Consider the following 17,619-nt stretch of genomic DNA (forward strand, 5'->3'; position numbering starts at 1 on the left):
AACGTCAGAAGCATTCTTAATAAACATGCCAACTTATCTTCTGCCATTAATACATGTACACCTCACATTGTTGCACTAGCAGAAACCTGGCTCCCAACGCACATGTCTGATTTTGAAAGATTTCATGACACTCATCGTTACTCGATGTATCGTTGCAATAGGATGGCAAGACGTGGCGGTGGTATTCTGCTTGCCATTTCAAAAGATATTCCCTATTTATGCATTCAAATCTGCAGCGAGTTGGAACTAGTTTTCGCTTCGGTAGTCATCGATCATCTGAAAATAATTATTGGTGTCTGCTACCGCCCTCCATCCTATTTGTCCACATTAACTAAAGAACCCCATGATGCTATAAACTTGGTTCGCACGTGCTATCCTACATCACTGCTTTTTATACTCGGAGACGTTAACTTTCTAACTATCTTGTGGACTGCTCAACCACCTTATTTATTGCCGCCTTTGTCACAAGCTAAAGAATTCTTAGACCTATGTACATTGTTTTCGCTAACTCACTTAGTAACGCAAGCCATTAGCACTGTTACAAGTACTTCAAATACTCTAGATTTAATCCTAACCACTAATCCAGAGCTAGCTACAGATCTAACATATCTGCCAGGTATCAGTGATCATCTTCTGCTCAATTTTGTCATTAATACGCCACATTCTAAAGCAAATAAAATTTTAAAAACATTCTAGATCACAAACGGGCTAACTTGGCCGATATTAATAATGAACTATCTGCATTTATTGGTCATTTTCTTGTTAATTTCGATACTCACTCTGTCGAAGAAAATTGGCTACTGTTCAAAACGAAGGTACACTAACTATCAAATAAATATATTCCTAAGCGCATTGTCGCCTATAACCCTCAAGCACCCTGGTACAATTCGTACATCAGGCGATTATCTAACAAAAAGAAACGTTTATTCAATCTTGCCAAACTTTCACCTTTTATTGAGCGATGGTCGACATACAAGACTGCTTCCAATACACACCTGAGAACCCTGAAACTTGCAAAGAACAACTTTTTGTTTTCTACTTTACAATCTATTTTGAAAACAAATGTTAAATAGTTCTGGCGCATTATACACCCTGCACACGACCCTTCAATTACATTGCAAGATACCTCCGGCAACATAATCCCAAAATATCTTTGTGCTACCATACTGAATAAAACATTCATTAAAAGCTTTTCTTTCAGCCCAACAGTTGATCTTCCAGATATGCCGCACCACGGATTTTCCATTATGTCACCAATAACTATTCATACTCTTGGCGTTGCTAAATTATTCAAGCCTTTAAAATACGATTCGTCTCTGTGGTGTGATGAAATTACTTCTAAATTTCTAACAAGAATTATGCTAACAAAACTTTCTCAGCAGTCGCTCGATTCATCAAGCCTCCCTAGTGAACGGAAAATTGGGAACGTGGTCCCACTTCACAAATCCGGTAATAAGCACTTGCCTCAAAATTGTCGCCCCATTTCACTCACTAGCACATGCTGCAAATTACTAGGACATATAATTTTTAAAAACATCGCCACCTTTCTTGATGATAAATCTTTTTTTTTCTTCTGCTCAGCATGGCTTCCGTCAAACATATTCCTGCGAAACATAGTTACTGTCATTCACCGATAAACTACATTGCATTCTTGAGAAGTCATCTTGCACTGATTGCATCTTTTTAGACTTCTTGAAAGCTTTTGATAAAGTGTACCATCAATTGTTGCTTTATAAATTAAGTCATCTTAATCTTGATCCACATGTCTTTAGATAGATTCAATCTTTCCTTCTTAACCGCTGGCAGTTTGTTTTCACTAACGGCACAACCTCACTGCCTACTAACGTGCTATCTGGTGTACCACAAGGATCCATTCTCAGACAACTTCTATATTTAATTTATATTGTTACGGGGATGTTGGGAGTATAGAAGATTATATATACAATATATATACAAAATGAGCCCGAGTAGTGTGGGGATGCGCGACTCTCGCGCGTCCCCTGATGTTCTTCCCGCATAGCGCGTCTCCTGTACTCCCGCTTCGCCGCGTGGCCTGCGTGACGCCTGCGCCGACCGATGTGGTTGAAGCGCAGTGCGAGAGATGGCGCGAGTGTTGCGCTGCTAACGCCGCCGACAGGCGAGGTTACCTGGGCGCCGAAGGGAAGGTGCTTGCGCGGTTGGGTTCGAGACAGCAAGCAGCACGGACGTGCCGCGCGTGGAGCGACCCGCTTTCCCGGCGGGTCGGCGCGCGGCGACCGATGCTTCTGCGAGACCGCCTCGCGTGGCCGCCTTCGAACGCGCCACGATTCGCGTGACCATACACGCGAAGGACCAGGCGTTGGGATCCAGCATGGGGCGAACATATTCGCTCGCTTCCGGTCGCGGTGAGTCAGACTTCTAGATTTGTCGCGCGCCCATTGGCATGTTTTGTGGATAGCAACTCGGCTAGCAGGCATTGATCTATGAAAGGTGCAATAAATGCCCTTGTGATTGTTTGCACTACTGTGTTGTCGTTCCTTTGTCCCAAGAGCACGGGTGTGAGAGACCCCACAGTAGTTAAGACCGCTGGCCACCAACAGCCAGCAGCAGCCAGCATCTCGCGATCTCCTTCTTCCTCTCTTCGTTCATCCTTCCGTAATAGGATTCCCGGGTGCTGAAGCGCCGTCTCGGCGCATGATGGGCGAAGAATTGCGAGCGAAGTATGCCTTCAACCACAAAACGTGAACGACGTCAACAGGTGTCGGACTTGAGGATGCATCAAACTGTAGCGGCGCAATCTCGTAATTTACGTTGTTAACTTGACGTAGGACTTCATGAGGCCCTGAGTACCGAGAGAGAGAAGCTTCTGGGATAGGCCAACACAACGCCATGGTGACCAAAGGAGTGCCTAAGCACCTAGCGCGAACTTAACATCTCAATGGCACCAGTCATAATGCTCTTTTTGTATATCTGCGAGGCTAACAAACGAGATCGGGCGACTTGACGTGCTATGTGAGCACGATCGATGACTTCACAAGCACACTCAGTTGCAACATGTGGCACAGAAGGGAGGATGGTGTCAAATGGCAATGTGGGGTAGCGACCATACAAAACATAAAAAGGTGAATATCCTGTGGTGTCATGTCGGGATGAGCTATACGCAAATGTCACGTAAGCCAGCGTGGCGTCCCAGTTGCGGTGATCGTTGGAAATGTACATTGACAGCATTTCTGCAAGTGTTCAGTTGAGACGTTTCACAAGACCATTCGTTTGTGGGTAGTAGGCGGTGGGCATTTTGTGCTCAGTGGCACAAGAACAGAGGAGGTCGTCGACAACTGGAGACAAGAACGCGCGGCCGCGGTCTGTAAGTAACCATCGAGGTGCACCATGGTGGAGAATGACGTTGTGGAGGAGAAAATCAGAGACGTCAGTTGCACAACTAGTCAACAACGCCTTTGTTATCGCGTAGCATGTAGTGTAATAAGTAGCGATGGCGATCCACTTATTCCCTCTAGTCATCGTCGGAAAAGGGCCAAGCAGGTCAAGGCCTACGTAAAAGAACGGTTCAGAGGGAACTTCAATTGGATGGAGTCATCCGACAAGTGGCAGGGGAGGTTTCTTCCGGCACTGACATAATTTGCAAGTTGCGACATAACGACGCACGGAGCGGTAGAGACCCGGCCAGAAGAACCAGTGTCGTACACGGTTGTATGTACGCAAAATGCCAAGGTGTTCCACTGTCAGTGCATCATGAAGATGTTCGAGAGCGACGGATCGCAGATGACGAGGAAGCACAAGGAGCAACTCAGGGCCGGCAGGGTTGATAGTGCGGCGGTAGAGGATGCCATCGTGCAGAACGAACATGCGGCACGTGGCGTCAGTGCTGCCAGATTGCCCTCCGGCGATGGCGGACTGTAAGGAGTGGTCGCATTGTTGTTCAACGCGCATGTCGGTCATGTCAGTAAAAGCCATCACGCAGGTCACCGGATCATGCGCAGCAGGATCAGGGGGATCCACGGGGTGACGAGAGAGGCAGTCAGCATCCTTGTGCAGATGTCCAGACTTATAGTTGACAACAAACAAAAATTCCTGGAGCCGCAAAGCCCAGCGACCAAGCCGTCCTGTTGGGTCCTGGAGGGAAGACAGCCAGCAGAGTGCATGGTGGTCTGTAATGACCGAAAACATGCAGCCATACAAACATGGCCGGAACTTGGCGACAGCCCAAACTAAAGCCAAGCACTCCTGCTCGATGAGGGCGCAATTTCTCTCTGCAGGTGACAGCAGGCAGCTGGTGTAAGCTATCACGCACTCGGTACCATTCTGTTGTTGGGCGAGAACAGCGCCGATGCCATGGCCGCTTGCATCAGTGTGGACTTCGGTCGTTGCAGATGGATCAAAGTGGGCAAGTATGGGAGGGGTATATACCCTTATATATAGCTTTCATTGATTACGAGAAAGCGTTTGATTCACTCGAAACTTCAGCAGTCATGGAGGCATTATGGAATCAAGGTGTAGACGAGCCGTATGTAAAGATACTGAAAGATATCTATAGCGGCTCCACAGCCACCGTAGCCCTCCATAAAGAAAGCAACAAAATCCCAATAAAGAAAGGTGTCAGGCAGGGAGATACGATCCCTCCAATGCTATTCACAGCGTGTTCACAGGAGGTATTCAGAGACCTGGAGTGGGAAGAATTGAGGATAAGAGTTAATGGAGAATACCTTAGTAACTTGCGATTTGCTGATAATATTGCCTTGCTTAGTAACTCAGGGGACCAACTGCAACGCATGCTCACTGACCTGGCGAGGCAAAGCAGTAGGGTGGGTCTAAAAATTAATCTGCAGAAAACTAAAGTAATGTTTAACAGTCTCGGAAGGGAACAGCAGTTTACGATAGGTAGCGAGGTACTATAAGTGGTAAGGGAATAGATCTACTTAGGACAGGTAGTGACCGCGGATCCGGATCATGAGACTGAAACAATAAGAAGAATAAGAATGGGCTGGGGTGCGGCGTTTGGCAGGCATTCTCAGATCATGAACAGCAGGTTGCCATTATCCCTCAAGAGAAAAGTGTATAACAGCTGTGTCCTACCAGTACTCACGTACGGGGCAGAAACCTGGAGGCTTATGAAAAGGGTTCTACTTAAATTGATGACGTCGCAACGAGCTATGGAAAGAAGAATGATAGGTGTAACGTTAAGGGTAAGAAAAGAGCAGATTGGGTGAGGGAACAAACGCGAGTTAATGACAGCTCAGTTGAAATCAAGAAAAAGAAATGGGCATGAGCAGGACATGTAATGAGGAGGGAGATAACCGATGGTCGTTAAGGGTTACAGACTGGATTCCAAGGGAAGGGAAGCATAGCAGGGGGCGGCACAAAGTTAGGTGGGCGGATGAGATTAAGAAGTTTGCAGGGACAACATGGCCACAATTAGTACATGACCGGGGTAGTTGGAGAAGTATGGGAGAGGCCTTTGCCCTGCAGTGGGTGTAACCTGGATGATGATGATGATGATGAAGAAGCAGCAGCAGTCCAAAGCGTCATCGATGCGTGGAAGTGGGTAGACATCTTTTCGCGTGATCTTGTTTAAGTGGTGATAGTCGACGCAAAAACACCAAGTACCATCTTTCTTTTTCACAAGGACGACAGGCAAAGCCCAAAGACTGCGTGATGGCTCGATGACCCCTTTGCGGAGCATTTTGTCCACTTCTGATTGGATGACTTGACGTTCAGCATGCGATACACTATAGGGACGCTGACAAATAGGATTCGTGTCTCCAGTGTTTATACGGCGCTGAACAACAGATGTTTGACCTAAAGCCCTGTCGCTGAAATCAAAGATGTCACAGTTCACAGTATGATTCAAGCAGGCAACGTATGTCCGTGGCCTGTGCAGAGGTGAGGTCAGGTGCAATCATTTTCGCGAAGTCATCTGTTAAGGAACCAGAGCTGTGAGCTGCAATTGGCGCTAATAAAAGACTCTCGGCATTCAGACCCTCAATGTCAAATTCGGAACCACTAGAAACATTGGCCAGGAACATGCCAGCCGGCATCACTTGAGGGCACAGGCTGAAATTCAGAAGCGGTAGAACGACGTCGTTATTAGTAACCGTGACCAGCGTATGCGGAACAGCAACGTACTGGTTCAAAAGCATGTCGATGATGGGGCGAAGCACACATTCACCATCAGGAACCTGTGGCTGGGCGGTCAAAGTGACGTAAGTAACTGCCTCGAGTGACAGACGCACATCGTGAAGCGAGCGCAAGTGCGGTAGGGCTGTGCTCGCAGCATCGGCGAGTTGAGGCAGTTCTAACTGAAGAACGCCAGTTGCGCAGTAGATGAGAGCAGAATGGATGGATAAAAAGTCCAGTCCAAGGATAACGTTGTGAGGGCAGTTGTCAATCACAGCAAAGAGAACAGAAATAGGGTGGTCGGCTATACTTAAACGCACAGTACACATTCCAAGAATCAGCACGCCGCCGTCGGCCACACAAAGCATTTGGGCAGCTGCTGGGGTGAGGACGTTTTTTAAAGGTCTACGTAGGCCAACACTCATCACAGTACGTGGGCTCCAGTGTCAACGAGTGCTTGGACAGGTACACCGTCTATTTTAACGTCAATTACACTTCTCCTTGTGGGCACAGACAGAGGATTTGCTGCAGTAGTCGGCAATGCAGCACCACCTCTGAGGGCTGCATTTCCTAGTTTTCTGAAAGGGTGCAGCCAAAAGCCACAGGGGACGAAAGGCAATGTGGCTGCGATGAACAGGAAGATGGGCAACATGTTTGCGGTGAACGAGACTTGTGTCCGCGGTGAGCGGCTGTACCACACGTTCCTAGCAGAGTTGTCGGTGCTGTTAGACTCAGCGGTGGGCGGAACATTGCGGGTATTTCCATCAAAACAGCTCAGGTTGGTCAGTTCCTGGTGAACGATGGCTTGTACGAGGGGAACTGAAAATGTGCTAGCATCAGTTCTGTGGTAGCATCAGAAAGCTGTGGGTGCCACCGCATCCAGTTCACGTCTAACGATTCGCACCACATCCTCTGATGGCAATGCATGCTGCCGTGCGGGTTGATCTTCACGCATCGACGTTGCGGCAGTATTGGAAAGTCGGGCGAATGGTTGCAAGACACGTCAGCTTTCGGCCTGCTCGAAATGTCGGCACTCTTTAATGATTGCATCAACTGTAGAGCAGCTTTTGCACATGAGCAGATTAAACGTGTTGTCAGCAATGTCCTTAAGCATGTGCCCGACCTTCTCAGCTTCTGTCATGTTGTGATCGGCCTTACGACAACGTGCCAGCATGTCCTGGATGTATGAGACATAGGACTCCATGAGGGATTGGGCACAGGAGGCCAGTTCCTGCTTTGCGGCAATTTTACGGCCGGCTGGTTTGCCAAACAACTCTGTCAATTTCTCTTTGCATTGGTCCCAACTGGTTAGCTCCTCTTCGTGGTTTTTGTACCACACCTTTGCCCTGCCTCTTAGGTAGAACAGCAGGTTAGCTAGCATGAGCGTAGGGTCCCATCTGTTGATTCCACTCACGCGCTCATACATGGCCACCCACTCTTCAACCTCGGCGCCATCGGTCCCGCAGAAAGTTCCAGGATCCTTGGGTTGCACAACGGCAGCTGAAGGTGACAGCGACATAGCATGCGATGGTGACCTAGGAGGCGGCAACGACATTAGTCCCGAGTGCTCATCGTCGTTCATGGTGAGGCCAGTGATGCGACGTCCACTGTGGAACTCCGTTTCCAGCCGTGGTACCCCGCACCTCTCACCAATATGTAACAGGGATGTTGGGAAGGGGATGCTAATAAACCATCATCACCGTCATATCATTATCAAAGTCATCAACAGCAACGTACCATGCCACAGGTCAAGGGATGTGATATGTGCGCCGCATAGTCTAGATACCTATGTTTACTCTTCTGTACACGTCATGGCACTTCCTCGCAAGGTACGAACCAATGCTGAAGATGCTGGAGCTTAAGCAGGGCACGCAGAAAAATTTGCAAAGCACTCGAGGAAATTGTAAGAGATTGGAAAAATTGAGCAATATTTGCATAGGAGTCCTTAGCATTATCTGCTGTCATAGTAAACGAGTTCAAGTGCTAAAGGGATGCATTAAAAATTGTTATTTATTTTTTGTCAGGATGACAGAAAATTTGAAATGGTGCACTTTAGTGCTGTTAGTGCAGGGGTGAAACAGCCAAAAATTATAAGGAGCATATCTACCATATTTTAATAAATATTAAAAAATGGGGGGAAGGGGTTGTATTTTACCACTCAGAAGATTGTAAAAATAATGTTGTGATTATGAAGTTACCTACCGATGCAGCCATTAGTGTTTTAGCACAACATGATAGCATGATGGCATGATGCATGTGATCAGCTGTCTACGTATGACGAAGAGTGGTTGAACAAGGCTCGACAAGGGGACTAGTCTTCGTGTCAGGGCCCATAAAGGCACGCACAACAACAGGAAACCTCCTGATTTCACTATGCCAAAACTTTCCAACAGCTGCACATAGCAGCTGCATTTGTGCAGATTAGGCTGCACGCAGGTACATCAATCTGATACAGCAGGCCAGTGGACCTAAATTCACTACATGAAATTCCCCAGTGTTGTTGGAGCCTTTTGCACTCCCATTTGCCTCAAGCTGTGCACACATTATTCAAAACCTGCACCTTCTCTCGCCAAATGACTAGCTCTCACGCAAGCCTTTATTGCGTGGTGGCTGAGCTTGCCATATTTCAAAGCATAAATTATGTTTTAAAATATAAGTAATTGTTTAGCTCTATTTGAGCCATGGCTGTGAAAATGAAGCAAGGTGATTTATTTAGGTAGCAATTCTGGAGAAAGATCTTGCATTTTAACTGTAAAGACAGGTGGATGTCTTGCTTTCGTTGACATTGAGATGAACTGCAGCTAGGTTTGCACTGCAACTACCTCCGACACCACTCACTGCTTCATTAGAGTAGCACTTTAGCTGCAGGTCAACGGGGTAATGCCATCACGAAAATGCTGGGATGTCAATAAGGACATTTTCTGAATGAAAACTAAGTTTTATGTTAGCTGACACACATAGCTGAAACAATCCAAAATTTTTTCCATTTCATAACTTGTTTCAGACTCTCTGAACAGCAGCAAACAGGATATTGCTATGTATTGACTCAATGGCAGGAACTTTTCAATTATCAGCGTTTTTCCAAAGTAAAGCCCTCAAAAACGGCAGCGATAATGTTTCTGCCACTTGGTTCTGTTCTAATATTTCAATGGCAAAAATAAGTGAAGAATGACAGAGTCAAAAACAAAAGAAGGTGACACCACGTAACCAGGTATGAAGCTGGAGAGATCCTTTGAGCAGAAACTTTTTGCAATTGCACACTGTAATAACTGAAGCTGAATACCAGATGCTTTGGCTAGTTCTTGTATATGGACAAGACTTGTCACTGAAGTATTCAAGCTGCGATGTGCTCACACCAACAGTGGGAATAGCAGACACTATGCAAGGTGCAACTAGTGTGCATCTTACCAAGGGAATCATGAAGCTCTGCGTGAGCTCAAGGAGGTAACGCTTGAGCAGGGCACTCTGAACTTCACTCGGACGCCTGGTCTGCACCCCCTGTAGGGAGAGGAGGTCAGCATACACTGTTTCTGCGCCAGTGCAAGAGTAGCAATGCCATCACCAGCCCAACCATGTGTCAGCGTTGACCCCCCCCCCTTTTTTTTTTTCACTCAGGATGACAGAAATGTGATTGCGCCCAACCACTGAAGTCACTTTGTTACCAATATTTATCCCACTAAGTGGTTTCAGTTTCTTAAAGCCAAAAGGAGACACTGCTCTTTGGAGCCAAAAATTAGCTCAAATATCTTTTTGCATTCCTTCCCTCCAGGTTGGTGTACAGCATTTATTTTTGCTTTATTGGACCCCTGTATTAGTCTTTGCCATAATGACCATGAACATGTCATGAAATGGTTTTTCTCATTTTCCCAAAACAGAATTTCTGATGGCGTCGCAGTTTTGGAGTGATGATATCTCTGGTTCTACTTATCCTACTGCAATATTTTTTTTTTTGTCAGAAAGTTGTACAGTTAGAGTGCAGTAGGCCTAAAAAATCTTATTACAGACATTTTCAAAAAGTAAATTTTTCTGTTGGGTGCTAATGTAGGTTTTCGCTCTAAAAAGTTTGACGTGCTATAATTCTGGCCTGAATCAGTCTAGAGCATTCAACATTACGATATGCCATCCTCCTCTATAACATCCAGCATTTAACAGAGAGCTTACCTCAACTACTACACACAAAGTACAGAAATGCCTTAATATATTAAAGCTACTTGTTACACATAAAAATTAATTACATATTTGAAATCAGCATGTCAAAATACGTAGGCAATGCAAGTTTCATCAACATGCACCCACACATATGCATGGCCTTCAAGGCAGGAGATGTATCCCTGCACATTTCCACTAGTTGCAAAGCTACAGCATGTGTATTTCTGTGCATGCTTTGGCCAGTGATGCGCACCCCTTGGAATTTCTACTCTTACTATCCCAGTGCTGTTGAGTGTTCATTAGCTGCAAAAATCAGAACCATTGTGCCAAAAATAGCATGCCCTCTTCGTAGGGAGTATGTTGCGTCATCTTGAGCAGTGATCTCTTCAACATTTTTTCAAGCCCCCACACCATGTCACAACATCGAAAGAATCAAGGCATAAGGAAAGATGAAATGAAGAAAGATTGAACACCAGTCTGACGGCCCTCCACCGAGGATGGGAGGAAGTTCACATTCACAGAAGAGGACAGGCATGCCACACAAGTGTGTTGATGCAGATGATGAGCACATGGCTTTCTAGGCTCATGATAGCCGATGCTGTGCTTCCAGGTTTTCCCTAAAAAATTATGTGTTCAGTAGACTTGTCACATTCCATATTACTCATGCCGGACATGAAGGCAGTGGTACAGGAGGTACTTGAAGCCCTCTTAAAGGGACACTAAAAAGAAAATTGATCTCACCTGCGTCAGCAAATTACTAAACTATTAGAAGGAGCTTAGTAAACCAGAATAGATGCAAGAAGGAAAGACTATTGGTGATCAGCTCGTCATGGATTTTGACGCCATCTGCTGGGGCAGTGTTAATTGCTTATTGGTATAAACAGACTGCACTGTGTTCCAAAGGGGAAAAGGACTGAACAGGGCTAGTTTTGGAAACATATACTAAGCCAACATGGGACCAAATACAACAAATACTTTGAAATCCATTACGTCACAACGACAAAATTCAAATAATGATACTTTGATTATTTTATCTTCTAATAATCAACTTATCACAAACTCAATGGAAGTCTAAACTGATTTAGTGTTTCTCTATAGTATCCTTCACCGACATGTTCAGGGAATGCTGACAGCCAAATGACTACCAAGAGCACGAGAAGAGAATGCAAACCCTGCAACTTTGCTGCACATGTACAGCAATTTGTAATGGTCGCAGCACAGCAGTTGCCACAAGACGGCTGCACAAGTGCTGGGTGTAGCAGACCTGTTGCACTACTACTTCTGTAAGCACAACAACAGTAAAGATGAGCAGTTGCATGACAGACTACTGCGGTAGTATGTGGTGCTTTGCCAGTGGCAGCTCCCCTTTAGTGGTATGAGGCAGCTGCACTGTTTTTTCATGCAGGTGTACAACAAAACAGTTATTATAGAAGGGTAATTTTGGCTCCACTTTCAACTTCATTACATCGAAGCTTTACTCCAGGCAGCTGTGTGCTTGGCCATAAAGAGAGCCCAGCAGATGTTGTCCAGCAGTGAGTGATAAAGGATATCCAGGTTGTTATGATTCCTGAGAAGAGCAGCCAGTACATTTGGCCACATCAAAACCACTGCATGCATTCCAAAGACCTTGAAAGCAAACAAAGGATGAAATGTGGCAAAAGTTGTTTCCACGTACTGAAATATGGAAACTCGCGACAAGAAATTTGGCAGGCTCTATGCCTTTAAAATATCACCCAGCCTGAATGCAGCAAAAAAATTATGCACTGTCGACACCGTATACATGTACACCTTCTAGCTATATGAAAGAGAACACCTAAACTGCATGCAAGCTACCATTGTAGCTAAACAAACACGCCTCACATAAATATCTTCAATGAGACTAAATTTTTGATGGTGAAGCTACTTGTTACACATTAAGATGTCAGGTTTGAGTACATAGATTATGAGTAATCATTGCTTTAAAATAGTCAGTGTTCCCTCTCACACTGCTCACAACTGTGCATTTATGGCAACCAGAGGTAACAGTGATCTGTGTATGAGAAGGGACCGTCAAGCACTCAAGATCCCCATGTGGCTAACATTGCATTTAGTTCAGCGTACAGCACGTTTCAGTGCCTTGAGATCTCGAACCCCATCCACAAGTTATTTTAATGGGCTGCCAAGTGGCAGTGCTGTTGAGCCAATAGGTATTCCCATAGTTGTTGTGTGTAACTCATGCATGGAGCAACAGGCACTGATCTTTGTAGTCTGGCAAACCTAGCATGACAAGAGACATGATGCATACGGTGACTGCCAAGTTGCTGCAAAACATCAGTGAGAATTGACCCACAAGTGCAGGAGATGTAGACATGCAAAGGGAAGACGTGCAAGCACAGGCTCGCCACCAGCATTTATTTATTACTCTTGAAAACCAATAAATGTAACAAACATAGCCTTTGGCATCTGTTACACAAGTATACACAGCAAATCTCTCTCATCTTTTCAGGTTCACAGAAAATGGCTCCGAGGTTTGGTCTTCCTCTGGAGTCACAATGACCCAGTTCGATGCCTGTGGCTCCCTACTTTCCTTCTTAAAAAAATTGATGCCAGATAAAACTTTTTTTTTTTCACAACCATAAGCATGCATGTGTGTTTTGTTATGAAAATTGAGGCTTTGCTATATGTTTGGTAATTTTTAACAAATGCCAAATGATGGTCACTTTGATCTCTGTATCTATACCTGAAAACAATCCTAAGGTGCACACACACGAGTAGACGCATGCATCACATTGTTAAGCACTACTATTACAATAAATAAAAAAAGAACAATTTTTCTGACTGCTTAACACTTCCCTGAAGTGTGCATTCTACTGGGTACTCCAGTCTAGGATCCACAACAGCAGACTAGTGTAGTGTGTACACTTGTCAAGCTATGGTCGCTCACCTTGGACAGCTTCTTGAGAAGCACCTTGTCTTTTTGCAGCAATGGTTTGTGCTGGGTGTACAGGCCTGCAGTGACCAGATATAACAGCGCCTCTACAATTCTATCTCTGCACAGTAGCAACAATAAAACACTTGACATCTGCAGTCAGAACAGTTTGTACAAGCATGGATAGAATGTTTTGAACCTAAGCAGAACTGCAATACTTTGGATGTGAGACACCAGGGCACAAAAGACAAGAAGTGCTTCTCGACTACACTTGACAAAACACAAAATCACAGACATTATTCAGCAGCCATGGGGACCAGAAGTGCCACAGAGAAAGGAGAAAATTTGAACAGCAATTACAGCCAGTGACGTAGCCAGAAGTTTCGTTCGGGGTGGGGGTTGGGGGACCTCACGTTGCAGCTCGGCCTTCTTCCTATATAATTTGTCAAGGGATCAAATACATCAATAATAAATGCATTTCCATTGCCAAAGATGCTGCAAACGAATTCTTGAACGCTACGCACTGTCAAGACAAGTAAAATATGTGTCTTTTCACAAAAGAATATACTCGTATGTCACAAAAATTGTGCCCAAAATAGCTGATATCAATGCTTCCATGTAGTTTTGTCGACTTAATAAGTAAAGAAAATATCACAAATTTTAGGACAATATCAGTTCAAAACCAGCAACGCAGTGCATACCGCTGATATGAAGAATGTAAACGCCATGAAATGAACAAGTTGAGGACAAATATTTAAACGAAACTTTGTCATTAAAGAGCCTTGTTTACATTTCTGTACATATGCAACGGCCAGGGGAAAAACTTAATGATGCTGTCCTTTGTCCCAATGTAATGTGCACGAGCAGCTATGACCGGTCGCATATTGTGAGTAATTGCACTGAAATTATATAGTCGCAACAGCGAGCACATATAAAAAGCAGGAGTTCTGCAAAATATACGAAGGGAGTCAAATGAAAGTGAGCCAATGCGAATATGTGACAAACGGGGTACTTTATTTAAAAGTAGTCTCCATGAGCATTTAGACATTTGTCCCACAGACTAATGAGTCGAGTGATTCCCATCTCACAAAACTCCTTGAGTTGCTGCCTCAAAAAGTCTATAACTCACTCTTTCACGTAATCGTCCGACACGAATCTGGTTCCCTTGACCTGTTTTTTCAATTGCCCCAAAATGTGGAAGTCGCAAAGTGACAGGTACGGGTTGTATGGCAGATGTTCCAGCGTTTCCCACTTGAACTTTGCCAGTTATTTATTAGCCACATCAGCAATGTGAGGATGAGCATTGTCGTGAGCGAGATGACCCCATTTGTCAATTTTCCACATTGTTTGTTCTTGATTGCAACACGCAGCCAATCCAGCGTTTCACAATATCGGAAACAATTAATAGCCTCTCCAGGTTTAGCAAATTCTATCAGTAATGGCCCCTGACGATCGAAAAAAAAGTCAACAACACCTTTCCGGCAGAAATGACAACCTTTGCTTTTCTTTGGGGGGTGAATTCAAATGTTTCCACCGTAAGCGTTACCGTCGTGTTTCAGGCTTGTAGTAGTGGCACCATGATTCGTCCCCGGTCACAATTGCAGACAAAAAGCCCTCACCCTTATCGTGATACCAGATTAGATGAGTCAAGGCAGCGCCAAACCTCTCCGTCTTCTGGCGGCAGTTCAACATCTAGGGCAACCATTGTGCACACAACGGCCAATAACCGAGACGTGCATGAATTATGGTGTGACCCGAACCACGACTGATGTTCACGCGCCCTGCCAATTCATCGATGCTTATCCTCCATTCTTGTCTAACCGTTCTTTGCAATTGTGTTGGGGGTGATTGCATGGTGGCTTTGGCGCGGTCTTGGATTGCCTTTGCAACTTCATGTCCTTCTTTGAACCGTTTGCTCCAACACTTCACAGTGGCCAATGAAATACAATGTTCAACATACACGGCAGCCATATGACGACTAATTTCGTTTTGGGAAACTCCTTCAGCTGTCAAAAACCTCACGACACCATGCTGTTGAACTTTTGAAGCGTCCATTATATCAGGCAAACCTGTTCAACCCCGTGTATGAGAGCACGAAAGAACATTTATCCTCACACCTGTGTGTCACTTTTGAAAATGAGAGATGCCTAGGTGCTACGCGCACGCCTCACAGAAAATGATCCGAACCATTATTGTGCGGGGTGGGTTGACTGACTTTCAGTTGACTCGCCCTCGTACATAAGAAATGTGAAAATATGATGGAATATACAAATGCAAAGATACAGCTTGATAAAGGGCAAATAAATGTCACAGGAAACAAAGTTCACTGCACGTATATACAAAACCTCCCAACAAGATATTTAAAGACACGTATAAGTCTCCAATAAATATACGTATCTAAGAAAAAGTCACTGCATATAATGCGTCAAACAAGGCAAATAAACATGTTGCGCAATCACAGATTCACAGATAACAGAATCCTAAGCCCCCCCCCCCCCCCTCCCTCCCCTCCCCCTGATGCATCGCATGCGACGGAAGGCGGTGCGCTCCTGCCCTGCTTTTTTCTCTTTTGCATGCACAATACTGAGCTACCATCGTCAGCTCAACCATGCACCCCGCCCACCTACGCTTTCGCTCGCATATACAGCTTGCGGCGCGCAGTCACGATGATATCACTCGTGGCAATTATTCAGAACATGAGGGCAATGGCAAGAATGCACCTGGAGTGTCCATATAATTGCTATCACAATAATATAATAAAAGTATCTGGCAACTGAAGCGTCCCGTGGCCCATTGCTTTTTACGAAAGAAGAAGTAATAAAATCGAACTTTCACCATGCGACAATTTGCTGCGCCGCAACAATGTCCTTTTCTTCATTTTTGGGGGGGCCGGGGGCACCGAAACGAAGAAGAAAACGCAAAGGAAAGCATGTTGGCCACAATAGCATGCCTACTTCGGGCACCTAATGTGGCTACCGAACGAGTATTGAAGAAAGCATGAGACGCTTGGTCCACAGAGAACGATGTGCTTACTGATCGGTATCCTACACTGGCGAGACAAGACTTCTGGAGAGGTTGCGCTCAAGTGAACACGTTGCAATCTGTTGAGTCCCTAGTGATGGTGGCGAACGACCCTTGTTTCTTTTTCTCATCTGCTAGCCAGAAAGCGCCCAAATTGCACGAAAAAATTTCCAGCTGAAGCCCCATCAGCGCGCCCCCCCCCCCCCCAGCTACGCCCCTGGTCACAGCATAACAAGAAAAAAAGCTCAAGCTGCATATTTATTTTAATGTAAATTAAGTTTTAGTATTACTGTCATTAATTTTGTTTTTTAGTTATTGCTCAGAATTAAAGTGGAGTGTAAGGGGGGAGGGGAAGTCGTACGTTATTCACCAAATTCTATGGGTGTGTGATCAACTTTGCACCTGCAGTTGGGAACAAAAACAACTTGGCAAATCAAAAACACATAAATTACATTCAACAGAGATGAAGGACAGACTACACTTGTCACTACAGTCTGAGCACAAGTAGAAGTGCTCCAATGCAGTGTAAAGCACAAAGGATGATGACAATTCAGCAGGTGCCCGCAAAGGCTCGAGCAATTACTAGCTTTAATTCAGAAGAAGGTACAGCTGACAATCTTGGGCTCTGATTCTCCATTGAACTTTGTGCAAAAGGTTTTGCATGTTAAAAGCCTCCCTAACCTCTAAAAGCCCCAAGCAACCTGCCGTAAATAATTTTTCTAATCCAACGTGTTTTTACTTTCTAACTTAGGTTATCGATCTACAATTGCGAACAAATTATGTTCGAAACCAATAGAGCAAATATCGGTTCAAGAAATGCCACAGAGAAACCACTACAGAAGCACATATCTAAAACATAAGCAAACACAAGTAACTCTCTAAGAGGAAGCTTTAGTTCGGGGCCAACTCCGATGCCGTCTGTTCAAATACTACATCTAAACAAAGAAATGCTTTTATGGGGAAAATCCTGGACCTATTTGAATGAAGTTTATTGCATTTGGGAAAGAAAGTTGAATTCTTGTGACTGTGGGAAGCAGTTTTGCTTTGGGGCTTTACAAGAATTGTTGAAAATTTTAACCTCTAAAAAATGAAACAGTTAAGAATGGACACCGACCACGAAAGTTTATGAAAGGAAAGACATTTCGACTCATGCATGGGAGCCTTGTTCACAATGTTGAGCAATGGCGGGTTGGCTGTATGCCCAGCGCAAGTGGATGAAATCAAGAATTGGACAGAAGCCCATCTGGTCGGGAATATATATGACAAAAGTTAAAATGGACACCGACCACCAAAATTTATAAACAGGAAGAAGTTTCACAAAAAAAATATAGCAATTCTGTAAACTGCATCTGTTAGAGCATCACAAACAAACAAATTTGTTATATGAATATAGAGCTTATCTGAATTTGTTACAATGCTAAGAAAGGCTT

General features: G+C 44.8%; 1 protein-coding gene across 5 annotated transcripts in view; it reads right to left on the bottom strand.

Annotated features, from left to right (window-relative positions):
- LOC142585995 (protein DENND6B) overlaps window positions 1-17,619 on the bottom strand; it is a 102,631-nt gene that overhangs the window by 34,700 nt on the left and 50,312 nt on the right. For all 5 annotated transcript variants that reach the window (XM_075697174.1, XM_075697177.1, XM_075697175.1 and 2 more), the window contains 2 exons: window positions 13,184-13,248; window positions 9,520-9,609 (listed from right to left, as the gene is read on the bottom strand). In XM_075697174.1, coding sequence (XP_075553289.1) covers window positions 9,520-9,609; window positions 13,184-13,248 — 155 coding nt within the window. The remainder of the gene's footprint in view (window positions 1-9,519; window positions 9,610-13,183; window positions 13,249-17,619) is intronic.

The sequence above is a fragment of the Dermacentor variabilis genome, chromosome 6 (genome assembly GCF_050947875.1).
Source record: "Dermacentor variabilis isolate Ectoservices chromosome 6, ASM5094787v1, whole genome shotgun sequence".
NCBI classification, from domain to species: Eukaryota; Metazoa; Arthropoda; class Arachnida; order Ixodida; family Ixodidae; genus Dermacentor; species Dermacentor variabilis.